This window comes from Chelonia mydas, chromosome 17, assembly GCF_015237465.2.
Source record: "Chelonia mydas isolate rCheMyd1 chromosome 17, rCheMyd1.pri.v2, whole genome shotgun sequence".
NCBI classification, from domain to species: Eukaryota; Metazoa; Chordata; order Testudines; family Cheloniidae; genus Chelonia; species Chelonia mydas.
In genome coordinates this window covers 1,172,053-1,198,860 of record NC_051257.2, presented here as the reverse complement: position 1 = coordinate 1,198,860, position 26,808 = coordinate 1,172,053, and the positions used below count along the sequence as shown (strand labels likewise).

The window sequence follows — 26,808 nt, the reverse complement described above, 5'->3', positions numbered from 1 at the left end:
AAAGCTTATGCTCAAATAAATTGGTTAGTCTCTAAGGTGCCACAAGTCCTCCTTTTCTTTTTGCTACTGCTCCGAATCCTGTTCATGCTCCAGGGGACGCCATGACCACCAGCCTGGCATTCAGGATATAATTCTTTGAGAGGTGTGTGTGTGTGAGAGAGAGACAGACAGATAGAGAGGTGAAAGTTTACACCCTCCTTTGAAGTCAAAGCTGGTTATCAGATTAGATGGTCTAGTGAAGCTCCAGGCCTCAGGCTCAGCTCAGTGGCTGGGTTTCTGTGTGGTGTTGATTATTTGCCTTTTTATCTTTGTCAATTTCTGCTTCCTTTGGCTTTAGACAAAGCCTTTATAATTCTGTTTGTTTTACCCTTGTTCACACAACAGTTTATCTCAGGGCCCTAGCCATATCTCCCAATGGGGCAAGTTAATTACTAAGAAGGTATGCTGGTTAATTGTGAGGGATCAGACATCTGAGTGTGGCATTATGCGTCCTGCCCCTTCCCCTTGTTTTTTTTTTTTGTTTTTTTTTCCTTTTAGTGTAGGTGTCAGCTTGACAGCCCTGTACACTGAAGATGCACCGTTGGGCCAGTGTAAGAGTGCAAGCTTCTCCCATATGGCCCAGCAGTGTGCCCAATCTTAACCTGTAAAGGCCACGTTTAGACTTGGAGGGTCAGAAATATTTTCTGTCTCTCCATGGCCTAGTCAGTCCTTGGCCTCTGCTGAACTGTAAATGCCAGTTGGTGCCCTTTGTGACACTGAATTGAGATCCACCAAATTTTTCCACAAGAGATACCAAAGACCTGATAAAATGGTAACTTCCAGGCACTACCAACTTTGGCTGGGTTTGAAGCCATGACTTAGTAGTGAAAAGTTCTGGATCCCATTCCCCAGCCACATAAGCAGTTATCTGAGTTAAGTCCCATTTAATTTCATTAACTACTTTTTTTGCTACTTCACTTTACACTGTTAGAAAAACATGTACATAGTCATGTATTATGTGTCTTCTTTCCATTATACTTCTACGTCTTTGTGTCTTATACTGTCCCAGACTGGGGACCCCCATGCTGCAGGGAGCACTGCTTTGTCTGTATTTATACAGAGCCTAATACAATGGGGCCCAGAACCCAACTGGGGCCTCTGAGTGCTACTGCAATGCAAATAATAACAATCACAAATCTTGGCATGCAAATGACCAGGAAATCAGACCGACAGAATACTTGCTGACAAGCCATGATTCAGTTAGTTGAGGTTGTAAATAGCTATTACTGTAATACTAATAAGAAAAAGAAAGCATTATTAAAATACCACAGTTATATATAAATAGTTGAGAGTTAAGGTTTCTCACATTCTGAACTCTGACCCTGTATCCTGACCACCTGTTCTCTGCAGAGACACTTGAATCATGTCAGAGGATTACATGTATGTGGGATATTCCACTGAGTCCATATTTTGGAGAGTAAAAGATGCAGACTGGGCTCTTTGACCAAAATTTTCGAACGTGACAAGTGATTTTGGGTGAGATGTTCAAGGGGCATGATTTTCAGAGCGGGCTGAGCGCCTGTCTTCTGAAAATCAGGCTCCATTAAGGTGTCTCAGATTGGACATCCAGAAATTTGAATCAGAGAGGTTGCAGAAAAGAGCCACAACAGTTATTTGAGGGATGGAGAAAAATGCCTTACACAGGGAGAGACTTAAAGAGATCAAGTTGTTTAGTTGATCAAAACAAAGATTGAGAGCTGTCTTGATTACAGTTCGTAAATACTTTCATGGGGAGAAACTACCAGATACTAAAGGGCTCTTCAATCTAGCAGAGAAAGGCCGAACAAGAACCAGTGGCTGGAAGCTGAAGCCAGACAAATTCAAATTAGAAATAAGGCATACATTTTACAGTTGAGGGTGATTAACCATTAGAACAAACTACTCATTTGAGATTGGCATTGAGCGAGATTCTCACTCTCTTGATGCCTTCAAATAAAGACTAGATACATTTCTGTAAGATGTGTTTTAGTCAAACACAAGTAATTGATCTCAGTACAGGGATAACTAGATGAAATTTAATGGCCTGTGATATATAGGAGGTCATTAGATGATCTAATGGTTCCTTCTGGCATTAAACTCTATGAATCTATCATCACTTTTGAAATGCTTGGCTATAGGCAGGGCCCCTTCTACTCTGTGGCATGAGGGGACCAAATTCTGAAGCAATGTTAATCTAGTCTATTGCCATGAAATACCTTTCATTCCCATTTCCCTCATCACAACCTCCCCAGCTCACACATAACTATGGCTTATAGTTGAAAATACTCTTTGTGTAAAATTTGTGAATGATTGTTTTTGGCAGAAATTATTTTTCAAGGACAGGTTTGTCACTCTGCTTTCCAGCCCAGCTCCACTCCCGGGCTTTGGTTCCCTTCATTATGCCTAGGCGGTCTGGCTAAGGAACTCCTTCCATCATGTGTGCCGGGAAAGGAGGGGAGCTTGTAGCCAGCTGCAGCATCTTATCTCCCCAGCTACCAGGGCCTCTTCTGTTGCACCTTTCTCCAGGCTGGTCAGCCTATGTTTCTGGCTGCCCCCACCTCACTGCAAGCTGAACTTCAGGTCTGGCTCCTTGATGCCTTGCTTCCTGATTCTATGCAACAGTGCAGGGAACATGTCCCTTTGTGGAATGCTGGAGGACAGGTCTCAGTGGGGTAGGGAAACAGAAAACAAAATGCCAGATGCCTGCCTGCATTGAAATTTAGAGTTTTATATCCATGGAATTAGAGTCCCCCTGGCCGAGATGAATAGGACAGGTTACACTGCTCAGATATATTGTTTCAGGATGTCTGCAGACTCAGGCAGGCAACATGGCATCAGTTTGAAATCTGTTCACATTTTAAGGTTACCTCTACCACCATAAGGGCAATAACCATCAGAGGACATTTTCAAAGGCACAAAAAGAAGGTAGGCACCCAACTGCCATTGAAAGTTAATGGGAATCAAGCACTTAATACCCATTTGTGCCACTGAAAGTCTCTCCCATAAGCTGAGATTCTGCAGCAAGGGGTGAATTCCGAGGTCACAAAATTGTGGAATGCACAGGGCCCTGACTCTTGGCCTTTTGGCCCTAACGGAGGCTGAGCACTTGCAGCTCCCACTGCTTTCATTGGGGGTTGTGGGTATGCACAGTATCCATTGTTGTTTCTAGACTGTATGTGGCAGTATATGAAGGGAAATGTTGATGTTTCTTGCTGTGAACAGGCAGCTGAACTATTTCTGTGCCAGTGTTTGGGGCAATGCCCCATATGTGCTGGAGGTGCTGGTGGAGAGCTATATCTACAGTGTAGTAGTTGCTGGGATTTCTGGTGAACTAGGGTTAGAATCTCATAATGCCAATGTTCAGAAAACTGAATAGCTCTGGTTCTTTATATCATTATTGTATTTTACCAGATGGAGTTGATAGCTTATAGTCCCTATTGGAAATACGGAGGAGGATGGTGGCTGAGGAAAGAGAGTGCTGATGGACAGGGAGAGGAGTGGTGTTGACAGAGTTAGAGTTAAGGGTGCTTCCATATCTGGACCTTTGCGTTTCTACACTTTCAAGCATTTACTTTATTTTTATCATTGCAACATCTAAAAACATCATTTTCATGTAATGGTATTAAATTAGAGCCAAACTGTACACACAGTGTTTTGTCTGTGAATTTCTTTAGCCTTTTAAAGAAAGTATTTAAATATATTATTATAGGCAGGACTGGTGGCACTTGCTACTATTAAGATTGTGCACCACATCCCATTATAAGACCCTGTTTTCAGTTGTTCATAACTTTGCCAAACTTTAACCATTTGGGCTGAAATTTTACATGGCAGCTGTCTGCATCCCGCTGAAGTTTTATGGAAAAGTTCAGCCAAAATGAGTCAGCCATTTCTGAGAACAAGGCTAGGGAAAAATACATTTTTTTGTCCGTTAAAAAAAATTCTGGAGACCATTTTTGAACAGCTCTAGCAGCCTCCCCCCCCACCCCCACTTTGGAAAAGGAATCTGAAACTTGCCATTTGTCTCCGGGATGTGCCTTGTGCTGTCCTTTGAAAATCCAAATTTGGCCCAATTATAAACCTTTGTAAAATTCCAGTTTGCACATGCTCAGTAGAGACTTCTTTGATTTTAGCAACTAAAATCTCTGAAGATACCACCCTCGAGTCTCTCACAGCTCCTAGTTCTGAGCAGACTGGGCTACTAGAGGTGCCAAACCAGACTTTCCTGTAAAGGCTGCTCCTGGCTGGGCTGAGGCTGGGCACTGGAGCTGCAAGCCGGGAATCTCTGTAGGGTGACCAGATGTCCCAATTTTATAGGGACAGTCCTGATTCTGGTGTGTTTTTCTTATATAGGCTCCTATTACCCCCCACCCCCATCCCAAGTTTTCACATTTGCTGTCTGGTCACCCTAAATCTCTGTCTTTTGTGCTCTCAGTGACTCCCCTGCTGGCACCACTGAAGCATGGATGAGGAAATCATCTGATTCGAATGTAACGAGAACAGAAGCCAGAAGTGGGGGAGGGCAAGGATTAGACTGGGACAAGGAGTCTAGTGGGACTGGTCTGGGCAGGGTAGGAGTAGGGCAGAGAGAAACTGGGAGTAGCTGGGAAAGAGCCTGGGGTGGGGATGAGCCTGGGACTAGGAACCGAGGGAGAGGTTGGAACTGGGGGAGGGGAGGCTGGGACTAGTTGGGCCAGGCGACTGGGAGCTGGTGAGGGAAATGAGGGTAGGGACTAGGAAACAGTTGGCTGGGGGAACAACACTGAGATCAGATGAGGAGCTGGGGGAGACCGAGACTGGTTCAACAAGGAGACTGGGACTAGGAACCAGTGTGGGGAGAAACAGGAGTGGGGCAAAGGAAGACAGGTCTGACAAGAAGCTAGGAGGTGTGTGGGGGGGGGAGGGAACTGGGACTGACTGGGCAAAGAGACTAGGCCCTGGTCTACACTAGGAGTTGAGGTCGAATTTAGCAGTGTTAAATCGATTTAACCCTGCACCCGTCCACATGACGGAGCCCTTTTTTTCGGCTTAAAGGGCTCTTAAAATCGATTTCCTTACTCCACCCCCGACAAGGGGATTAGCGCTGAAATCGGCCTTGCTGGGTTGAACTTGGGGTACTGTGGACGCAATTAGATGGTATTGGCCTCCGGGAACTATCCCAGAGTGCTCCATTGTGACCGCTCTGGACAGCACTCTCAACTCAGATGCACTGGCCAGGTAGACAGGAAAAGGCCCGCGAACTTTTGAATTTCAATTTCCTGTTTGGCCAGCATGGCAAGCTGCAGGTGACCATGCAGAGCTCATCAGCAGAGGTGACCATGATGGAGTCCCAGAATCGCAAAAGAGCTCCAGCATGGACCGAACGGGAGGTACGGGATCTGATCGCTGTATGGGGAGAGGAATTCATGCTATCAGAACTCCGTTCCAGTTTTTGAAAATCCAAAACATTTGTCAAAATCTCCCAGGGCATGAAGGACAGAGGCCATAACAGGGACCCAAAGCAGTGCCGTGTGAAACTTAAGGAGCTGAGGCAAGCCTACCAGAAAACCAGAGAGGCGAACAGCCTCTCCGGGTCCGAGCCCCAAACATGCCGCTTCTATGATGAGCTGCATGCCATTTTAGGGGGTTCGGCCACCACTACCCAAGTCGTGTTGTTTGACTCCTTCAATGGAGATGGAGGCAACACGGAAGCAGGTTTTGGGGATGAGGAAGATGATGATGATGAGGTTGTAGATAGCTCACAGCAAGCAAGCGGAGAAACCGGTTTTCCCGACAGCCAGGAACTGTTTCTCACCCAGGACCTGGAGCCAGTACCCCCCAAACCCACCCAAGGCTGCCTCCCGGACCCGCCAGGCGGAGAAGGGACCTCTGGTGAGTGTACCTTTTAAAATACTATACATGGTTTAAAAGCAAGCATGTTTAACGATTAAATTAATTGTGGCTCTCCTGGATATACTCCCAAAGCCTTTGCAAAAAGTTTCTGGGGAAGGCAGCCTTATTCCATCCACCATGGTAGGACACTTTACCACTCCAGGCCAGTAGCACATACTCGGGAATCATTGTAGAACAAAGCATTGCAGTGTATGTTTGCTGGTGTTCAAACAACATCCGCTCTTTATCTCTCTGTGTTATCCTCAGGAGAGTGATATCATTTATGGTCACGGTGGTTGAAATAGGGTGCTTTTCTTAAGGGGACATTCATAGATATTTAGGTCAGAAGGGACCATTATGATCATCTAGTCTGACCTCCTGCACAATGCAGGCCACAGAATTTCATCCACCACTCCTGCAAAAAACCTCTCACCTATGTCTGTGCTATTGAAGTCCTCAAATCGTGGTTTAAAGACTTCAAGGAGCAGAGAATCCTCCAGCAAGTGACCCGTGCCCCATGCTACAGAGGAAGATGAAAAACTTCCAGGGCCTCTTCCAATCTGCCCTGGAGGAAAATTTCTTCCCGACCCCAAATACAGCGATCAGCTAAACCCTGAGCATATGGGCAAGATTCATCAGCCAGATACTACAGAAAATTCTTTCCTGGGTAACTCAGATCCCACCCCATCTAATATCCCATCACAGGCCATTGGGCCTATTTATCATGAATATTTAATTACCAAAACCATGTTATCCCATCATACCATCTCCTCCATAAACTCATCGAGTTTAATCTTAAAGCCAGATAGATCTTTTGCCCCCACTGCTTCCCTTGGAAGGCTGTTCCAAAACTTCACTCCTCTGATGGTTAGAAACCTTTGTCTAATTTCTAGTCTACATTTCCTGGAGGCCAGTTTATATCCATTTGTTCTTGTGTCCACATTGGTACTGAGCTTAAATAATTCCTGTCCCTCTCCGGTATTTATCCCTCTGATATATTTATAGAGAGCAATCATATCTCCCCTCAACCTTCTTTTAGTTAGGCTAAACAAGCCAAGCTCCTTGAGTCTCCTTTCATAAGACAAGTTTTCCATTCCTCGGATCATCCTAGTAGCCCTTCTCTGTACCTGTTCCAGTTTGAATTCATCCTTCTTAAACATGGGAGACCAGAACTGCACACAGAGGCGCCCGTTCCTGCTGGGCTGTTTACCTGTGGCTGAACAGAATTGTTCCCCGCTGTTAGCCAGGGGGAGGGGCTAGCCACGCGCTGGGGGGAGGCAAAATGCGACCTTGTAACGAAAGCACATGTGCTATGTATGTAATGTTAACAGCAAGGTTTATCATGAAAGAGTGTACCAATTGTTCTATAAAATGTGTCTTTTTAAATACCGCTGTCCCTTTTTTTTTCTCCACCAGCTGCATGTGTTTCAAGGATCACAGGATCTTCTCCTTCCCAGAGGCTAGCAAAGATTAGAAAGTGAAAAAAACGCACTCGCGATGAAATGTTCTCTGAGCTCATGCTGTCCTCCCACACTGACAGAGCACAGACGAATGCATGGAGGCAGACAATGTCAGAGTGCAGGAAAGCACAAAATGACCGGGAGGAGAGGTGGCGGGCTGAAGAGAGTAAGTGGTGGGCTGAAGAGAGGGTTGAAGCTGAAAGGTGGCGGCAGCGTGATGAGAGGAGGCAAGATTCAATGCTGAGGCTGCTGGAGGATCAAACTCATATGCTCCAGCGTATGGCTGAGCTGCAGGAAAGGCAGCAGGAGCACAGACTGCCACTACAGCCCCTGTGTAACCAACCGCCCTCCTCCCCAAGTTCCATAGCCTCCTCACCCAGATGCCCAAGAACGCGGTGGGGGGGCTTCCGGCCACCCAGCCACTCCACCCCAGAGGATTGCCCAAGCAACAGAAGGCTGGCATTCAATAAGTTTTAAACTTTTAAACTTTTAAAGTGCTGTGTGGCCTTGTCCTTCCCTCCTCCACCACCCCTCCTGGTGCTTCTCTCCTCCACTACCCCTCCTGGGCTACCTTGGTAGTTATCCCCCTATTTGTGTGATGAATTAATAAAGAATGCATGAATGTGAAGCAACAATGACTTTATTGCCCCTGCAAGCGGTGATCAAAGGGAGGAGGGGAGGGTGGTTAGCTTACTGGGAAGTAGAGTGAACGAAGGGGCAGGGGGTTTCATCAAGGAAAAACAAACAGAACTTTCACACCGTAGCCTGGCCAGTCATGAAACTGGTTTTCAAAGCTTCTCTGATGCGCACCGCACCCTCCTGTGCTCTTCTAACTGCCCTGGTGTCTGGCTGTGCGTAATCAGCAGCCAGGCGATTTGCCTCAACCTCCCACCCCACCATAAACATCTCCCCCTTAGTCTCACAGATATTGTGGAGCGCACAGCAAACAGAAATAACAGTGGGAATATTGGTTTCGCTGAGCTCTAACCGAGTCAGTAAACTGCGCCAGCGCGCTTTTAAATGTCCAAATGCACATTCTACCACCATTCTGCACTTGCTCAGCCTGTAGTTGAACAGCTCCTGACTGCTGTCCAGGCTGCCTGTGTATGGCTTCATGAGCCATGGCATTAAGGGGTAGGCTGGGTCCCCAAGGATAACTATAGGCATTTCAACATCCCCAACGGTTATTTTCTGGTCTGGGAATAAAGTATGGGGAGGGGGAGAGACTGGGACTGATAGCAGTCCCAGAGGGGGAGACTAGGAGTGGCTAGCCAAGGTGACTGGAGCTGGGATGAGAAGCCTGAGCAGTAGAGTGGAACTGGGACAAGGATCCGGGGTGGGGAAGAGACCCAGAACAGGGACAGATTGGAGGGGATGGGGCAGAAAAGTCTGTGCCCACTAGCAAACACCCCTCCAGGGCCTAGAATGGAACCCAAGATTCCTGAGTCTCATCATTCCTCTGCTGCCAGCAAATCTGTAAACCCCCCTAGCAACATGTATGTCTCATCTCCCTCTGTGCTGGTCCACAGAGAGGATGACAACCTACTGCTGCTGTCAATTATTTTGTATGCTCTGGTTGCAGAGATCTGTGCCATGGATCTAAAGGTTCCAACCCTGCTGATAACTCATGTGGGTGTAAATATCATGCCACGTGATGGAATGTATGGGTTTTTTCAGTTTGCTTTTTTAATTGAAATTGTGCAGGAAATTGCACAAAAATCTGAATAAATGTTAAGTTTACAAAGTCAAGCACTCAATATTTAGGAAGTTATCATATGCAACCTCAATTCAGCCCTGTGATGGGTATGCATTATGATGAAGTCTAATTACATGATCAGATACTATTTCTCCACAGGATCCCTAACTCATTTAGTGTGTAGGATGGACTATGCTCTGGAGATGAATCAGGGCTGTGTAGTGGAGGAGTATGTTTGTAGGACCCTTCCTCTTTTGTTTCAGAAGTTGGAAGGTGTGTAATGAATGAGACAAAGGATTGCAGGCAGAAAAAGGATTATTTCATAGTTAGGCAGTTAAATGCCACCCTGGAGAACTGGATTCTATCTCTGCCTCTGCCACAGCCACAGAATTCCAGTGTGATGCCAGGCAAGCCACTGAAACCAAACTTTTCACAGGGGATCAGTAATTGTATGTGTCTCATTTTCTGGGGGCCCAACTTGATAGCCTGGGGTCTCATTTGCAGCAATGCTGAAAACTCACAGTTGCAATGGAAGTCAATAGGAGCTGTGCTTTAAACATGTACGGTCGCTATAATGGTAAGTACTCTCAAAAATATCAGGTCCTTGGTTTCTCAAATTGGGCACCCAAAATTAGTGGAATTTTTTACCTTAATCTCTGTGCCTCAGCTCACTATCTGTAAAATGGGGATAATTTACCCATTTACCTAGGGGTGTTGTGAAGGTAAATTAATTAATGTATGTGAAGCACTCATACTGTAGTGATGAGTGCCATAGAAAAACCCATGAAGAAATTTATAATTCTATATCCAGTGCAGAGTTTGAATAATGGACAGTAAATAAGGCCAGGGCCAAACATTGTACAATGAGGATAAAACCAAATTTGGAATAGCTGCTCTTTAAGTGTACATTGTCCATCCTCTGTGCACTGAATGAGGCTGGGGTCCTGTGGAAAAACATAGTATGCAATCATGTAATTAGACCATACCATAATGCATGCACACAGGAGGGCTGAATTAAGGTTGCACAGGCAACCTTCATCCTGGTCATTTCCTGACTTTTGAGTGCTTGGCTTTATAACCTTAATAATCATAGAATCTGAAATGTCAGGCTGAAAGGGACCTTGAGACGTCATTGAGTCCAGCCCCCTGCGCTGAGGCAGGACCAAGTAAACCTAGACCAGCCCTGGCCCTTGTTTGTCCAGCCTGTTCTTGAAAACATCTAGTGATAGGGATTCCACAACCTCCCTTGGAAGCCTGTTCCAGAGCTTCACTACCCTGAGAGTTAGCGAGTTTTTCTAATATCTAACCTCAATCTCCCTTGCTGTAGATTAAACTGATTATTTCTTGTTCTACCTGCAGTGGCCATGGAGAACAATTGATCACAGTCCTCTTCATAATAAGCCTTATCATATTTGAAGGCTGTTCTCTGGCCATCCCTCAGTCTTCTCTTCTCAGGACTAAGTATGCTCAGTATTTTTAATCTTTCCAAATTGATCCGGGTTTCTAGACCTTTTATCATTTGTGTTGCTCTCCTCTGGAGTTTCTCCAGTTTGTTCACATCTTTCCTCAAGTGTGGCTCCCAAAATTGGACACAGTATTCCAGCTGAGTATGATGGGATAATTACCTCCCTTGTCTTACAGAGAACACTCCTGCTGATACACCCCAGAATAGTAGCCTTTTTTGCAACTGCATCACATTGCTGACTTGTATTCAATTTCTGATCCTCTATAACCCCCAACTGTTTTCAGCAGTACTACCGCCTAACCAGTTATTCCCCATTTTGTCCCATTTTGTCCATTATTTTACTGTGCATTTGATTCCTAAGTGAAGTATTCTGCACTTGTCTTTATTGAATTTCATTGTGTTGAATTCAGAACAATTCTCCAATTGTTCTTTCACCGTTTTTTTTGTGTGTGTAATTATGTGAAAAGGATGTTGAAGTTTATATTTTTTCTGCTAAAGATACTATATTGTGCTATATTATAGTGTGACTGAAACACAAGACGAAAGAGTATCCAAATCAAATCCTGCCAGCAGAGTTTGTAGCCTCCCTGAACCAGTGCAGCTCATTTGAGAGTTTACATACTCTGTGTGGGCTGCACTCTGCTAGCAGAACTTCTAAACTCTAACAGACTTTTGGCAGAGTTTTTAAAGTCCACTGGAATATCTTGGCATGATCACAATTTAAAAGTCTATAGTGACTAATTCTAAGATTTGAACTTAACTTTGTCAGAAGTAATCATAAACACTAAGTGTCCCCGAGGACCTTTGAAAATTCTAGACCAAATCATTCTTTAAAAACAATTTTCCAAAAGAAAAAAAGTTCCAAAACTTTTAAAAAGGGAAACACAGCTTATTTTTGTCCCATAGCTCAGAAATGCCTTGTCTTATTGACTTATAAAACAAAAAATCCTGACAGTGTTTCCTCAGTCTCAAGACAACACTTGAAAAATAGGAGAAAAGGCATTTTTTGAGAAAGTCAGGAGGGAGGTTAAAAGTTGAGCATAAAATGCTTCCTGAGTTGAGGCTTAAAGCATGTGCTTAAGGTTAGGCACATAGGTATGGACTTTAAGCACGTGCAAAAATGCTTTGCTGAATCGGGGCCATCATCTGAAGCAAGTTACATTTTTACTGTAATTCAGTAACACATTTTCATGATAGACCTACAAGTCTGTCTATCCAGTGAGGTCCTCATTGCTGTAGTATTCCAGGTACCCCATCAGTGGTCTAAGGGGACTTAGCTGGAAAGGTAACTGTCCAGCTCAGAAACAATGGAAGTTACTCAGGGAAGGGACCTGTGGTTCCCACTTGGTTTTGTAATTTAAAAGATGCAGTGCTCTCCAAATAACTCGGAGTCTCTTAGTGCAGTTAAGAGTTCTTACCTGGGTAGGAACGAGCAGCGGGAGAGGAAGAATCAGTAAAGGTACTAGCAAAGCAATCAGATAATTCCTGTGGGCCACAATCACTCTCCACACAGCAGTCATGGTGCTGGAACTAGCCCAATGAAGAAAGGTGCACAGGTCTGTTCATGGGGATTATATAAAGGCTCTGAAACATTAAACATCGACCTTGGCCGGTAGGGTGTTGTTTTTAGAACTGTGATCAGGGTGAAAGAGAAAAGAGAACAAAGAAAGGAGGGGCAGAGAAGGAAGGATAGGCCAGGAACTTTCTAAGGGAAATCTTTCTGATGCTTGATAAATTCAGCGGAGAATTAACTCATTGTGGCCCAACCAGTCTCAGAGGGAGACTGCAGAGATCCCAGCCTTTCTACTTCATACCCTAGGAAGAGAATTGGACTCCTTTTGTGGTGTAATTATTGCATCAGGTAATTAGGCTGTAAAGTTTTTACAATAATTAAACCATAAAATGAGCCCAATTTGCTGCTTGTGTAAACTTGCAAAGTTCCACTTACTGTTAGAGTGGCACCAGCTTACACCGGCAAAGTATGTTGCCCCTACTCTGGTCAGGCAATGTTATCCCACAAGAGCCCGGTTCTGAACTCCTCACTCACACAGAACCTCCTTGAAGGGTTGGCCTGGAGTTAGACGTTCAGGATTGGGCCCAAAGTCACAAAAACTGGGATGCACTAGGAGCTTTTCTACACAATGCCTTAGTCTGCCCTGGCTTGGACGCACATTCCAATAGCGTGTCGCACACTCACTGACCCAGGTGGATCCCGCTGATGTGCACTACGTTTATTGATGCACATTAAAATAGCACTGTTTGAAACAGGAGTATATTAAAGTGCACTAGGGAACTTCAGCAGGGCCCACACAGGCCAGTTCGGGCACAACATGCTAGCATGCACTAGAATTTACATCCCAAGAAGTGCGGACTAGGCCCTGTGTAGACAAGCTCTACATTTCTTTGCTTCTGAGACAATGGAAGGGACTTCACATTGATCTCACTAAGAAATGGATAGAATTGTTGCTAGCAGGCTGGTCCCTACTATGGTATCACCGACAGTGGAAGAAGGTGATGCCCTCAGGGAGCCCTTTAGGAACAATATTACTGAGACTAAAATGTCTACGTTATAACGTTCAATCATGTCTGAATAGGGTTGTCAAGACTTGAGTTATCTGGCACAGTGCTAGCCAGGAGTGAGTCAACAGCACACACCACGACAAATCATGGCCAGCAACTTGTCGCTAAGTTGAGTCTTCACAATCACATTAAAAGGAAACACAATAATATTACTTAATGTAGACAAGTCCTTATGCAAAACAGATTCAGGGAAACTTGGGGTCCTTGTGAAGCCGTTCAGTTAAATCCCACAGCTTCCAGGTGCCGGATTCAGTGTGCATTCTTCTTCAAACGTCTTTGCCACCACTGCAAGAATGCTTCAGAAAGGCTACATGACTGGCAACAGTTCGTACAGGATATGTTCTGTGTAAATCACAAGGCTGGCGTGTCTGGGATCTTAAAAGACTTCAGTCTCAGATTTTTTCCACGTCACCATGGACACTTGCTCTTTAATGGCATTTTGGGGTCTATCAAGTTGAAATGTTGACTGTCTTTGAAAACAGTGCTAACAGAGGACAGCTTTTCTCTTTGTTCACAATATAACTGATGAAACACAGTGACACAGAAATGTGGCCAGAAACATATGTGTTTTCCTTAAAAAGCCAGCTCAAGATACTGGATATTGAGGTCCATGCCACAAAAGCAACATCTGAAATGGAGGACCAATTTGAGTTCCTGATTCCAGAAAGGATCCCTATTCGGGACAGCACTGAAGGACATGCCAACATTTAAGTATGTACTTAAGTCCCACTGAACATGCTCCAGTACTGTCCTGAAGAGGGATGGACATAAACGTAGACTTTCCTAGAGTAAGGCCTGAAGCATTAGTACAGTTCTGGCACCAGCAAAACAGCTACAAATAATGTCATGAAACCCAAAATCCAATGTGCAAAAACACTGGGGAAAATCAAACACAAGAACCTCACTGCCTTCAGAGGAACTCCCGCAACGCAGATTCTGAAAAGGACTAGTGCCATGGTTGTACTGATTGTGCAGAAAATCCTGTGTCAACTTTTTGTTTTCTTGGGTGATGAGGTTAAGAGGGACCCAAAGGAACATTTCAAGCCTTAAAATGATGCGAGAGTAATCTCTTGTAATGTCAGAGCACACAACAGGAATTCTTGGTGGAATACACAATAAATAGATGTAACACAGGTAAAGGCTCTTTGCATTGATTTCATTGTTCCTCTTATGTCTATATAGTGACATAAATATCCATGTCAATTTATCTGTTTTATAAAGCATCTGCAAATAGATATCATCTGCACTAATGTAAATTTCCTTCCAGGGTATTTGCCTGGTTGCTTTACTGAGATCAATAACGGACACATGATTACAGCTTTGTATAAAATTTCTTAGCAATGAATCTTAACTTGTAACTACAGTAAAGTAAAGGTGGACTAAACAATGTGCTGTCTGTCAATGCAGCAGGTCAAGGAGAGAAACAAGCTCTAGAAATCAGTCACCGATTCATGAACTTCCACTTGAAGTGAAATACAGCTGCAGGAGCCCTGCCTTAATGACTGCATATCTTGTAATCACCACTCATGGACACTGTCTGGGACACAGAGTAGGACACACAACTACAAGATAATACACGTGTCCAAGATTTCAGCAAGATTGTAGAAAAAATTGTATAATGTTCACTTCCATTGTTTGAGAATCAGTGTGTGATCATGTAATTAAAGACTGTATGATAATGCACATGAGCAGAATTAATCTTCACTTTGGTGCTTAATAAAGCAACCTAGCATTCTTTAATCTAGTGGTTTTCTCAAAATAGTATCCTATGCACATCTGCCATGATATTAATGTTGTGTTTCTACAGTAATATCACCAACATTTGTTTTATTGGAAAGTTATTTATTTTGTGTCAGGAGGAATTATGAGTTTTGAGAGTTTTCCACAGAAACTAGCAGGCCCATTAAACTCACCGATTACTGTATTGTTACTTCTTAAAAATGTCACTCTTGTAAACTAATCTCAGTTTTTCAGAAGGCCAAAAGGGAAGATTTTTAATCTTGCCTTTTTTTTCATCCAGTCACTGGAGAGAAATGATCATGTCACTGCAGAACAGTCTCTGGGTTGAATCAGGGCACTGGCAGTCAGGATACCTCAGTTTTGTTCTAAGCTCTTGGTGGCAATGCAGCACCCTGGTAAGACGGGGAGTAGGAGGCAGGAGGCTGAATTAATTAATAGTATTTGTATAAAGCTCTAAGATCCGCAGATGGCAGATGTTAAGTAACTTCATTACCCAGCACAGCTACAATTTCATTGTGCAATTTACAAGCCCAATGCGTGAATGCTCTGAAAGAATCAGCGACCTCCTGCTGCGATGAGATTACTTTCCAGACCCTGCAATCAGTCATTTGTCATTTTTTTCCAAAACTTTAACTGTCCAAAGAAATATGGTGGCTGTTGATGTAATATATACAGGGCCTACTTCACTTACATTATAAAAACAGCCTGATTTCATAAGCAGGATGGAAGATGCAGAAAGCGCAAGTGCAGTGGAGAGGAAGCTCTAAGGACAACAAGAAATTAATTTCAATTTAGCATAAGTCTGTGTTTGGCAACAGCCATAAATAAGGGGCAAGCAGCTGATAAATGCAGAGGGACATTGTTACCACACAAACAGTTCATAAGGGAAACAGGATTTTAAAAAAATCTCATACCTACCTTTACATAACAGTTGATAGCAATTAAAGTGAATAAGAATGCTCTGGTCATGGAACTGCAACAAAATCTGCAATTAGGAAAATACAGGGCCAGAGTCTTTGCTCAGGCCAAGCTGTGCTCAGTGTAGGACCAAGAGTGGGTATGCAGACAGAGGCAGCTTTAAACTGCCTTTATTCTTGCCTAGTCCTGCATTTGACCCCATCCCTGGCTTAATTTAGACCAACCTGCCCATCTGCCCATGGCTCCAAGGGACTCCTGGATCAGTCAATGGCCAGGCACAGAGGGTGGCATAAGAACTGTCATAGTGGCTCATCACCAACAAAGGATCCCTCAACAAAGAATTCTCCTAGGGCAGTTAAAATGGGTTTATGGATGCTTTGAGCTCCCAGAACTGCAGAAAAGCAAGTCAGATTGCTCCCTTGATTCAGAGTAACAGCCGTGTTAGTCTGTATTCGCAAAAAGAAAAGGAGTACTTGTGGCACCTTAGAGACTAACCAATTTATTTGAGCATGAGCTTTCGTGATTGGTTAGTCTCTAAGGTGCCACAAGTACTCCTTTTCTTTTTCCCTTGATTCAGGCTTACTGTGTGCAAGAGGAACATCCTGTTGTGTTAAATAATCAATAGTCCCGAGTTTTAACATCTCCATCTTCTTAGGAAGGGCTTTAGACTGAACTATCATCCATACACTTTAGCATCTTCTTAACCTGAAGTAGTGCACAGCAGTGGTTCTCAACCAGGGGTCCAGGCCTCCTGTGGGCCACAAGCAGGTTTCAGGGGGTCCGTCAAGCAGGACCAGTGTTAAACTCACTGGGGCCCAGGGCAGACAGCCAAAGTCCCACTGCATGGGGCTGAAGCCTGGGGCCCTGAACAACTTAGCTTCATGGGGCACTGGGGCCATGGGCAATTGCCCTGCTTGCTACCCCTTAATGCCAGGCCTGGCTTTTATAGGCAGAAAACCAGTTACTGTGGCACAGGTGGGCCTTGAAGTTTTTATAGCATGTCTGGGGGGGACTGCGAAAGAAAAAGGGTGAGAACCCTGCTGTACAGCATCTGAGTGTATTGATGGTGGGAAAGAGGGAAACTGTATTATGAACCAGGAGACTGGCCAACGGCAAAGAAATTTCTTCATTATAGCACTTTATGCTTTAATTTCCTACGTTTGCCATCAGACTCCAAAAGGAAGTTTTATTCCCAGCTCTCTGTGGCTAGTGGGAAGGTCAGCTCTCAGCTGCAGGCCTGTCTCTGGGACAGAAATGCAAAAAGACCTCAGCTTACAAATACTTCTTCTTCCTCCATAGCCACACATCCTTGGAAGCTCCATTTCCACTCCTCATTTCCACCGAAGTTCCCACAATTCTTCTGGCTGAGATGAGGTGCCGTACATGGGTGTCTACCTGCTGAGAGGTGAGTTGGTGGTGCCATTTGGCAATAGTGGAATTAGGGGTCCTGCAGCTCTCTCCATCCAGAGCTTGTGGTTAGTGAGTAAAAGCTGCATATGCTTCCTGGGGAAAGCAACTGCAGGGGTAGACACACAAACATTATTCTCCCTCAGAAGAAGGATAACCTACTATTTCTGTACATCAGCTGGGGGCTCAGGATAGACTCTTCCTGGCCTTGCATTCCTCTCCATTCTAATTGATGAAACTACAAAAATACTGTAGCAAACACGTACAAGAATTCTAAATATCAGGCTCTTTTTGAAGATGAACATCTCCAGCAATAATGTCATCCACCTGAACTGAAGGACAAACAGGCCTTGCCCTAGCTCTAGTCTAGGGCCCGGGTGTTTTGACCTGCAGTTGAGGGGATCAGCATTCAGCAGCACCAGTGAGACCCCATGGGGAGGGGAGGGGAAGGAATACAGTGGGCCAGATTCTCAGCTGGTGTAAACTGGCATATATTCATTGACTTGAGTGGAGCAACAACAGTTTACACTAGCTGAGGATCTGGCCCAGTTACATAAACTAGAGAGCAAAACAGGTCACTCTAATGCTTATCGAAAGGCCACAGTCTGAAATGTCAGATGACCCAGCAAAATGCTCTTCTGAGGGGACAGACAGCCTAAAAAATGACTTGTCTTCCTCATGCACTGTGAATCGCTATGCAGACTCATGAGGAGATGCTGCCCACCTTGGGGTAGCCATTCCGTGACCTCATATGTGCGCTGTGCAGGAGTCGACACACGGACAGGACATTGCTTTGAGCTCAGCTTTCCAGGGCCCAGCATTCTTTACTTTCCTGAAATACAGCATTCTCCAGATAACGGTCACAAATCTCCAGACACAGCCAGGCTGGAAGGAAGATGAATGCTACTTAAATATCCTCAAATCTGAAAGTAACTCAGCCAGAAACTGCTACAAGTTAAAGCTGCTAAGTTATATTCAGCCCTTAAAAATAAGTTCAAATATTATGTAGGCCTGGTTTGATATAAGTAACTTGCTTCATTTCTTAGTGGGCATAATTGGGAAGATGAATGGAAGGTTCAGTTGTAAATAGGGGCTTGACAAACAGTATGCTGGAGTCCAGGATTTCTGTGCTAGCTAGACAAGAAACGACGGCTTTATGCTAGGGACTATGGACAAGATAAACATGGAATATAAAGATCAGGTTCCACATGAACAGCATATGGACAGAGCACACTGTCTGGGATTGGTTCCTGCAAAGTAACTAAGCCAATCCAAAAATGTGTGGTGTAATGTACAGCAAATGCAATGTAACATATAAATGAACACAAAGAAAGAGGTTATCTGTGTAACTCTGGATGTGTGGAATGCCCGATACCCACCCCCTATGGTTGAGTCTGATCAACTCAGCATAGCTTTGCTGTATGCCAAGTAAGGAACCTAAGTGACAAAATCCAGAGTCAAACTGAATGTTTTGGAATGACCTGACATGTTCTCCCAGCACTAGGCAAGGTGTTGGGGATAAGCCAAATGGAAAAGGTCTCGGAGGGAATCCCAACATATTATATTTTAATTGAAATTATTCCTGAATAACCTTAACAACAATCTGACTCTCCAGACTTTTGTTTATTTCAGTTACTAACTATAACTTTCTTTTACAGCTGTAGTTTGAGAGGGGGGAAAAACATTTTAATAAATTGTCAGTTTATCTTAAATGTATTCATCAGTCACTAAGGTGAATGTGGTTGAATGTTATGTTATAATTAAGTAGTGACACAACAGTAAGTTCTGTGATTCTGTTTATAAGAAATAGAGAAATGTGAATGTTCAAAGTTCCATCTCCTTAGCTTTGCAACATACATTATTTTTGCCACCAAGAAGTATGCGAAGTACAGCAAGTCTTCTTCATAAGCAAACACAGCTATATCATTTGTGGTAAAATTGCTGAAACAGATTTTTTATTGTCATGGTCATTACCTGATAGCTAGCCTGTAGCAAACTCCTTCATTGTCAAACATCAGCTTGTTGAAGATTAACCTGGCTAAGATAAAAACTTAACTTTTTCATCAATAAAACTATGCAAATTCACACCTTGTTGAGTCATGAACTCATTGAAGATTAATTAGTTCATCACCAGACAGGGCCCAGTCCCACAAATGGTCAGAAACACACTGAAGTCCCTTGGATTTCTTGTGTTGATCACTAGTTTAGGCCCTCAATTTGTAAGAAAATCTATAACAGGCTTTTGTTTTTTATTTTGAACTTGTGTTCTTCAAAACTAGCTTATGAACTAATCGAAAAGAGAAAGTACAGAGGAAGTTACATGGCATAAGTTTAAGTATTTGTTGCCCAAAAAAGACACAGTGCCAATTCCAACACAATGTAATGTAAATTAGGCCCTGATCTGCAGAACACTTGCACATGTGCTTACCTTTACTTCCTTGATTTGATGGCTTTAAACATTCCCCTTCCCCCTCAGATTCCAAAATCAGAGGGGCCCAGATCCCCAAAGCTATTTAAGCCCCTACTTTCCACTGAAATACTTGTATGGGTCTGGACCTGGGTATCTAACTCTTAAGTGCTTTTGAAATTTCACCCCAGCTCTGCAGGCTCTGTCCCTATGGAACTAGACTCCTGCCTTGACTGGAAGAGCTCACAGAGCAGGGTGCTGGCTGCCCTATCAGATCGCAGATAAAGAGATCATTAGAGCTGAATGCAATTTATTCCTTACAACTGTTTTTCCCCCATTTTAAAAACAGGCTTTTTCAAAACTCAAGACTTTTGCAAAGATTTTCTTTTCAGCAAAACTTGTGTGTTCCTTTGTCAAAACCAGAAATGCTGACATCTGTTTTTCCCCTTCTCCTTTTTCTGCCACTGAATGCACCAGAATAAATGTCTAAGGTGTAGGGGGGGGTTGTTAGTTTCACTTTTCCTTTTTTCCCCTTTGGCTACTTTGCAACTTTCCCAAAGCGGAGGGAGTTGGAGAAGGTGAAGAGTGGTAAAAGGAGACAACTGGAGGAAATGACTCCTGGCCCCCTTTCATTGTACTGCCTCGCCCCCAAAAAGGGTGGGAGGGGAACGAACTGAGGTGGAAGCTGTGCTCCCCGCTACCGCGCACGCGGGCGGGAAGGGCAGAGCCCGGGGCACTGGGTTAAATGCAGACGGGCAAGAGGGGCTGAGCCTGGGCACGGGGGTTAGCTGCGGGGAAGGGCTGAGCGCACTGCCCGGGAGAGCGGGAGGCCGGAGCCCAGGGGCGCTCCGTCCCCGGCAGCCCCGCGCTCTCCCCATGGCGGCCGTCCCGGGCTCTGCGCCGGCCGGCAGGGGCGGCTCCGGCCGCCGGGCGTGCGGGGCCTGGGGGGGAGGCGTCTGGCAGCCGCGGCCCCGGCCCTCCGCCGTCCGCGCCGGGCGGGGCCTGCCTCCCCTGCGCCTCCTGCCTCTGCGGGCGGCGCGCCGCGCTCCGCCGGCCCCCGCCATGGCCGACAGCCCGGGCCCCGCGGGCGGCGAGCGGCCGCGCTGCCGCCGGGCCGCCCCCGCCGTGGAGCCGGTTCTCTTTCTGGGCACCGTGGCGCTGGGCCTGCAGGCCCCGCTCTGCACCCAGTACCTGTGGGACCGGCTCGGGGCCGAGCTCGGCTACAACGGCTCCGCGGCCAGCGGCGCGCCCGCCTGCGGCAACGCGAGCGGCGCGGGGGACCCCGGGCAGCAGGTGGGCGAGCGGCCGGCGGGCGGGGGGCGGTGCTGGGCGAGCGGCCGGCGGGCGGGCGGTGCTGGGCGGGGGGCGAGCGGCCGGCGGCGGGCGGTGCTGGGCGGGGGCGCCGGGCGGGCGGGCGGTGCTGGGCGGGGGCGCCCGGCGGGGGGCGCGAGCCCCTTGCGCTCCGACTACTGTCGGTGGGTGGGGCCCGGGAGCGGGCCCAGCCCTGGGGCCCCAGAGGTGCTGGAACTAGGGGGCGGGGGCTGCCGCACCCCCGGGCTTGCCGCGGCCCCGCTGTACACGGGGTTCAGGGGCTGCCCCACAACCCCTCTGTGCCCAGCCAGGCAGAGCTGGGAGGAAGCTGGGCCATATTTTCGCAGCTCCAGCACCTCACTCAGACCCCGAGGTGACGGGCCGGTACATAGACCTTGAGGGACGGATATTGTGCCTTCCAGGGCCTCACCTGCCTGTGTCTGTTCTCCTGTCTCAGGAAGTGGAGACCTTGGCCTCCCACTGGAACCTCTACATCAACCTGGCAGGCTTCTTTGTGGGTCTCTTCTCCGTGACTCTCTTTGGACCATGGAGTGACAGCGTGGGTCGGCGTCCCACGCTCATCCTGCCTGCTGTGGGCATGGCCTTGCAGGCTGCCATCTATCTCCTTGTCATGTACTTGAGGCTGCATGTTGGCTACTTCCTGCTTGGGCGCGTTCTCTGTGGCCTCTTGGGGGACTACAGCCTGATCCTGGCCAGCTGCTTCGCCTACGTGGCGGACACCAGCGACCAGCGTTCCCGTACGTTCCGTGTAGCCATCCTGGAGGCGTGCCTTGGCGTGGCAGGCATGCTGGCCAGCATCATTGGAGGGCAGTGGCGCAAAGCTCAGGGCTACATCAATCCCTTCTGGCTCGTGTTTGCTGTCAGTCTTGCCACTGCCCTCTATGCTGCTCTTTGTCTCCAGGAATCGGTGAAGGAGAGGAAACCCACCAAGCTGTTCACCCTCAGTCACTACGTGTCTGTGTACAGGCTGTACGTAGCCCCAGGGTACCAGAGATCCAGGCAGAAGCTCGCTCTCTACTCTCTGACTTTCTTTCTCATTGTCACCATCCACTTTGGAGCCAGGGACATCTTTGTCCTATACGAACTCAGCTCCCCTCTCTGCTGGGGCTCTGATCTGATTGGCTATGGCTCAGCGGCTAGCTACCTGACTTACCTGAGCAGCCTGGCAGGGCTGCGGGCACTGCAGCTGTGCCTTGAAGACACCTGGGTAGCAGAGTTAGGATTGCTCTCCAACATCTCGGGCCTGGTTGTGATTTCACTTGCTTCCACGACACCACTGATGTTCACAGGTGATGCTGAATCCCTAAGTCCAGGTAGCACAGTGTCCTAGCTTAAAAATTGCCAGAGGAGTGAGGAGAGGATGGCATCCTCTTGGAAAGACAGAAAGGCAGAAGAGATGTCTCCAAAGTATCCATATACCAAAATTGCTGAGATCACCAGCCTGTCACACCTTGTATTTACTATCACCACCAGGTGATGGTGCTGCAGCTAGAGGGAATCACTACAGACAGTTGTAGACTAACCAAAAGCCACACAAACAAGGTATCTTAAGCTCCCCTCAAAGGGGCCCTAGAAGAAGGTGGGCTGCAGGGCGCGCATGGGCTAATGGCAGGAGGATGGCAGTCTCCTTGGCAGCTACAAGTGTTTTATTTGTGGGGTTGGTTTTGTTTTAAGCTAGCAATGTTATTCCACAGGTAAGGAAACCTCCTGGGTGTGTCTTATTTCTCACTCACAGGTTATGGAATCCTGTTTCTTTCAATGGCAGCCACTCCAGTGATCCGGGCAAAGCTGTCCAAACTAGTGGATGAGAAAGATCAGGGTAAGCGATCAACCCGTATAACCCACAGCAGGCCCCGAAACATCCAACCTAGTGATGTCCACGTGACACATTAAAAACCAAACAACCCAAGGAGTGTGCCTCAGCCTCTCCCGGCAGGAGGCACCAAAAGGACCAGGTCAGGTAAACTCAGCGCTCTTCTGATCCCTCGTCCCACTGGCACACGCACACATCTCCAGGCCCTGCACAGGACAGTCATTCTGCAGCATTGTGGGCAGTTTTGCTAGGCAATACAGTGAACCTACTTGGGACTAGAATGTGCAGAGGAAGATATAGTCAAAGAGAAAAGCAGCACGTTAAATCCTGGGGCTGGGTCACTTATGACCTCCCACTGGTCGCAAAACCTTTCACGGGAACTGGAGTTAGAACGGGTTGAAAAATAAACTCTGGAAATACTAATAACCCAGGGTATGGCTTTGGTCTGCGTGAGCTGGCAACATTTGGAAGAACTCGGCGCTACTAAAGGATGTGACCACAGGACGTAGGGTTACCCTTCTCCATAACGCTGGGGAGACCCGGGCCTCTCTGCCTCCTGTACATGGACCTGGCTGGAAATGCCACTGCAGAGTCAGGAGAGGGGAAGACGGGCTTAGTGCAGTGTAGCCCAGAAATGGCTTCCCAGTGATTAAATGAAAGCGCTGGTTCCTCCAAGCGGCTAATGTGGGCCCCTCTTAGAGTGAAGCTAGTGTAAATTTGATTCCAAGGTTATAAAACTAAACCTGCAGATCTCTGCTGTGTTTAATATTTATTGGGTGATAAAATGTGCTTGGCACTTACATTTAGCTAGTTTCTGCCTCGGGGGATTTACAGTCCGTCTGATGCAGTGTCCAAATTCAGCACTGTGGTGAGTGCAACTTATGGAGGGCAGTGGAGTTATCCTACTTACACTCGTGCTGAACTTGGCCCATCACACCTATCTCAGCTCCCAGCCCTTGGCACCTGCACTGCAAAGAAAAAGGGCCACCTTCTGATCTGAGTGGAAATATTTTAGTAAGGTCCAGATTGCCCTATTGAAATGCACCGAGATGGTCAGGTGTGTTCAGTCTAAGGGTGGCCAAAAGGGGAGCCTCATTGCTAAGCTCTGATGTTGGTGTCTTTCCAGGTGCTCTTTTTGCCTCTGTTGCCTGCGTGGAAGGTCTCTGCTCACTTATGGCCACAGGAGTGTTCAACTCTCTCTACCCTGCAAGCCTGCACTTCATGAAGGGATTCCCCTTTCTCTTTGGGGCAATAATTCTGCTTGTTCCAGCCGCTCTTATTGGGTAACTAAGATTCTGGTCTTACAACTCAGTCTAAAAGCCTTTGTATGTGGCTCTGTAGTTGCTGGTGGGGTCTCTTGCAGGACACTGGCGTGTAATAGGCCTTTACAAGGCTTGTTCTAAATGCTGCTATTTGGAAGGAATTTGATGCCACAGTAGGCTGATGTCCAAGTTTCTCAACTGGGGAAACCTCTGCCCAAGTTCTCTCTTGGCTCACAAGTAAACTGATTTCAGTGGGGTTCTTCCTACTCACTATGTGTCCACATTGCAACATTTCCACACACACATCCCCTGCACTCCATGTAAGTGTGAATGGTGGGGGGCGGAAGCGGCTCAGAACTGAGTTACATTTCAAGAGCTGAATGTGTGGAGTGGAATTGCAGGGGGTATGCCAGGTCAGGATTGAGGCACATTGTCACAGTTACATATGTAATGCTCATGTGTTGCCTGCCTGCACTGTGCTGGCACGAGCCACTAGCTGTCATTCCATTAAAACATGATAGTTTATTTTTCTTACTTTATATCTCCCTGAGCTCTGTGCTGTCCCAGAGCTCAGCACCAATCCACAGACCTCCACCTGTGGTGAGAGGTGGAGAGCTCAGAGCCTGGGCAAAATATTGCTCTTTCACCGCTTCCTCCAGCAGCTGATGTAGGGAAGAGCTTGAGTACACTCAACAGCTTGTCATCCTTCAGTTGTCCTGCTGGTTAAAGCAAGAGTAGCGAGGTTGCTTTTGACTTTGTCAGTGGTGGTGGCTCTGGGTGGGAGGCCGGGGTGGGGCTTACAGGAGAAGTGCAGTAACTGCTGGCCCTGTGGAGTTTTTCTCGCAGGGCCATTTCCTCTCTGTTCCCTTGAGATTTTAAATCCCTTCCTTTGTGCAGGCAGAGTTCTGACACTGTCCTTTCTCTCTTAGGTGGATAGAAATCTCAGACACGACACCCGAATATGGTCACTTTACGGATGCTTCCTGATCCCTCACACAAGTCTAAGCACTGATTCACCAAAAGAAAATTATTTGTGTGGCTGAGCAAGCCGGTCGGAAAGCTGCTGCTTATTCTGCTGGGAAGATCTGACCAATGAGCGTGCAAAATCTCTAAGGTTCTTGCTTATTTAAAGTTCCAAGTAGCTGGAAATCATGGCTTTAATCAGCCAGTAAAAACATGATCCTGCCAGCAGGGTTAGCTCCTCATGGTCCTGCTGGCTCAGCCTGTCTGGGAAAACACAAGCAATTTTAAAAGTAAAGGAGTAGAAAGAGATGCTGCTGATGCCCATTTGCAGGTGACAGAGGAGTGAGAACTAATAGGCCAGGCTGGGTGGTCCATGGGGGAATGTGCTCTCCTGCTGAGGGGTTGGGGGCAATGCCAGGGCGCAAATTCCCCTCTGAACAGAGGGCACTCTACCCTGTTGAGTGGCCAATAAGCCATTAGTGTGGAAAAAGAAACTCATGACCAAACTCACCTCTCCCTCCCGGAAGAGATGGCACTTGAAGAGCAGAACGGAAGTAGAGGAAGCCCAGCACTGGCTGAATAGATTGTAGAGGGAGAGAGGCAGGCCCGGGCCCCCGTCTGCACCCAAACTCCTTGGGTTTTTTGGTTTTTAATGTGTCATGTGGACATCACTAGGTTGGACTTGTTCTGCACGTTACTGCTCAGGCCAGGCTCTTGTAGCAAGCTGAGAGTGAGAAATAAGTCTTCCCAGGAGTGTGTGTGAGCCTGGAGGGACATTCTCCCTTTCTGCCTGTTTAGCTGCAGAGCCCATTCATGGAAGCACTAATGGCAGTGCACACAAGTCCCGTGGAGCTCGGCTGTTCGCAGCTGGCAGATGGGTGTTAGCATCAGCCGCAGTGCAGTGTGTGCCACAGAGGAGAAGCTGATGGGGGAAGTGCCAAGGCACGTAACACTCTGCCCTTCTCCTAGTGCCCTACAGCCCAGGATTTCAAAGTTCTTTGCAAAGGTGGGCAGAGCAGGTTGGAAGCCTGAGGAAGATGGGTTAAAGCTAAACCTGTCCCCGCATCCATAACTGTGGGCACCTAAATTCTATAACTGTGGATTAAGTGACTTCCTAAGGCCACAAAGTAAGCAAATGGCAGAACCAGGATCAATCTCATCCTATCACTAGGCTGAGCTGGATGAGGGAGCAGGGCAGGGGGCTGTATTTGCAGGGGGAAATCATATATTCTGTGGGACGTAATCTGTCAGCAAGCGGACTGCTGCTCCGCTTCCCAGACGGTGGTAGGTGCCATCATGTTTTCACACTGTCACTTGCTCAGCTATCCCCTGCCGAGGTAGTAACACCTCTCCCCAATCCACGGTGTGCAAAGCCTTCACAGCTATTCTTCTAACAGCTGTTAAACTTGTTTCCCCTTCATCGGATGCATACTATGAAGTGAGCTGTAGCTCACGAAAGCTTATGCTCAAATAAATTGGTTAGTCTCTAAGGCGCCACAAGTCCTCCTTTTCTTTTTGCGAATACAGACTAACACGGCTGTTACTCTGAAACCTGTGATGATCTGTACAGTAATTAAGTGGCACTGCTGATAACAAACCCCTTATGCAAGGTGCTGGGATGGTCCCTGTGCTGTTTTGTAATCGGATTCATGACAAGGACAAGATTGCTCATTCCCAGAATAGCAAGTCCCTGGTTCCTCTCATGGCCCATAAAGGCTGGCCTTGGCAGCAGAGCTGTACTATAGCATCATAAAAATGGAAGGGACCTTGAGCGGTTGTCTTCTAGCTCGGCCCCCTCTGCTGAGGCAGGACCAAGTAAACCTTGACCATGCCTGATAGCTGTCTGTTTCTAAAAACTTCCACGGATGGGGATCCTACA

At 46.7% G+C, this 26,808-nt stretch overlaps 2 protein-coding genes across 10 annotated transcripts in view; one reads left to right on the top strand and one right to left on the bottom strand.

Annotated features, from left to right (window-relative positions):
• Positions 1 to 20,223, bottom strand: part of SLC13A2 (solute carrier family 13 member 2) — a 40,533-nt gene extending 20,310 nt beyond the window's left edge. Inside the window, exons 1-5 of one of the 8 annotated variants that reach the window (XM_043530976.1) lie at positions 17,877 to 20,223; positions 17,022 to 17,248; positions 15,746 to 15,812; positions 15,519 to 15,590; positions 15,092 to 15,219 (exon numbers count right to left, since the gene is read on the bottom strand). In XM_043530976.1, the coding sequence (XP_043386911.1) occupies positions 15,092 to 15,103 (12 nt within the window). In that variant the 5' untranslated portion in view covers positions 15,104 to 15,219; positions 15,519 to 15,590; positions 15,746 to 15,812; positions 17,022 to 17,248; positions 17,877 to 20,223. Of the gene's footprint in view, positions 1 to 11,925; positions 12,052 to 15,091; positions 15,220 to 15,518; positions 15,591 to 15,745; positions 15,813 to 17,021; positions 17,249 to 17,418 lie in introns of those variants that run through there. The other 7 variants (XM_043530978.1, XM_043530973.1, XM_043530974.1 and 4 more) reach the window with 7 other exon arrangements.
• Positions 20,224 to 20,435: 212 nt separating this feature from the next.
• SLC46A1 (solute carrier family 46 member 1) lies at positions 20,436 to 26,419 on the top strand. 2 transcript variants are annotated; one of them, XM_037880411.2, is made up of 5 exons: positions 20,436 to 20,852; positions 21,328 to 22,180; positions 22,627 to 22,710; positions 23,831 to 23,987; positions 24,896 to 26,419. In XM_037880411.2, exons 1-5 carry the CDS (start codon positions 20,436 to 20,438, stop codon positions 24,951 to 24,953), a joined length of 1,569 nt encoding a protein of 522 aa, XP_037736339.2. In that variant the 3' UTR covers positions 24,954 to 26,419. The 2 variants fall into 2 exon arrangements, with proteins under 2 accessions (XP_037736339.2, XP_037736340.2); XM_037880412.2 differs by lacking the exon at positions 23,831 to 23,987.
• Positions 26,420 to 26,808: the final 389 nt, after the last annotated feature.

What these genes read in the sequence shown, in the direction of transcription:
- SLC46A1 (XM_037880411.2), top strand. Translation starts at nt 20,436, where the DNA reads ATGGCGGCCGTCCCGGGCTCTGCGCCGGCCGGCAGGGGCGGCTCCGGC. An exon ending in GACACCACTGATGTTCACAG is followed by an intron (nt 22,181 to 22,626) that starts GTGATGCTGAAT and finishes TCTCACTCACAG; the next exon opens with GTTATGGAATCCTGTTTCTT. An exon ending in GTTCCAGCCGCTCTTATTGG is followed by an intron (nt 23,988 to 24,895) that starts GTAACTAAGATT and finishes TTTCTCTCTTAG; the next exon opens with GTGGATAGAAATCTCAGACA.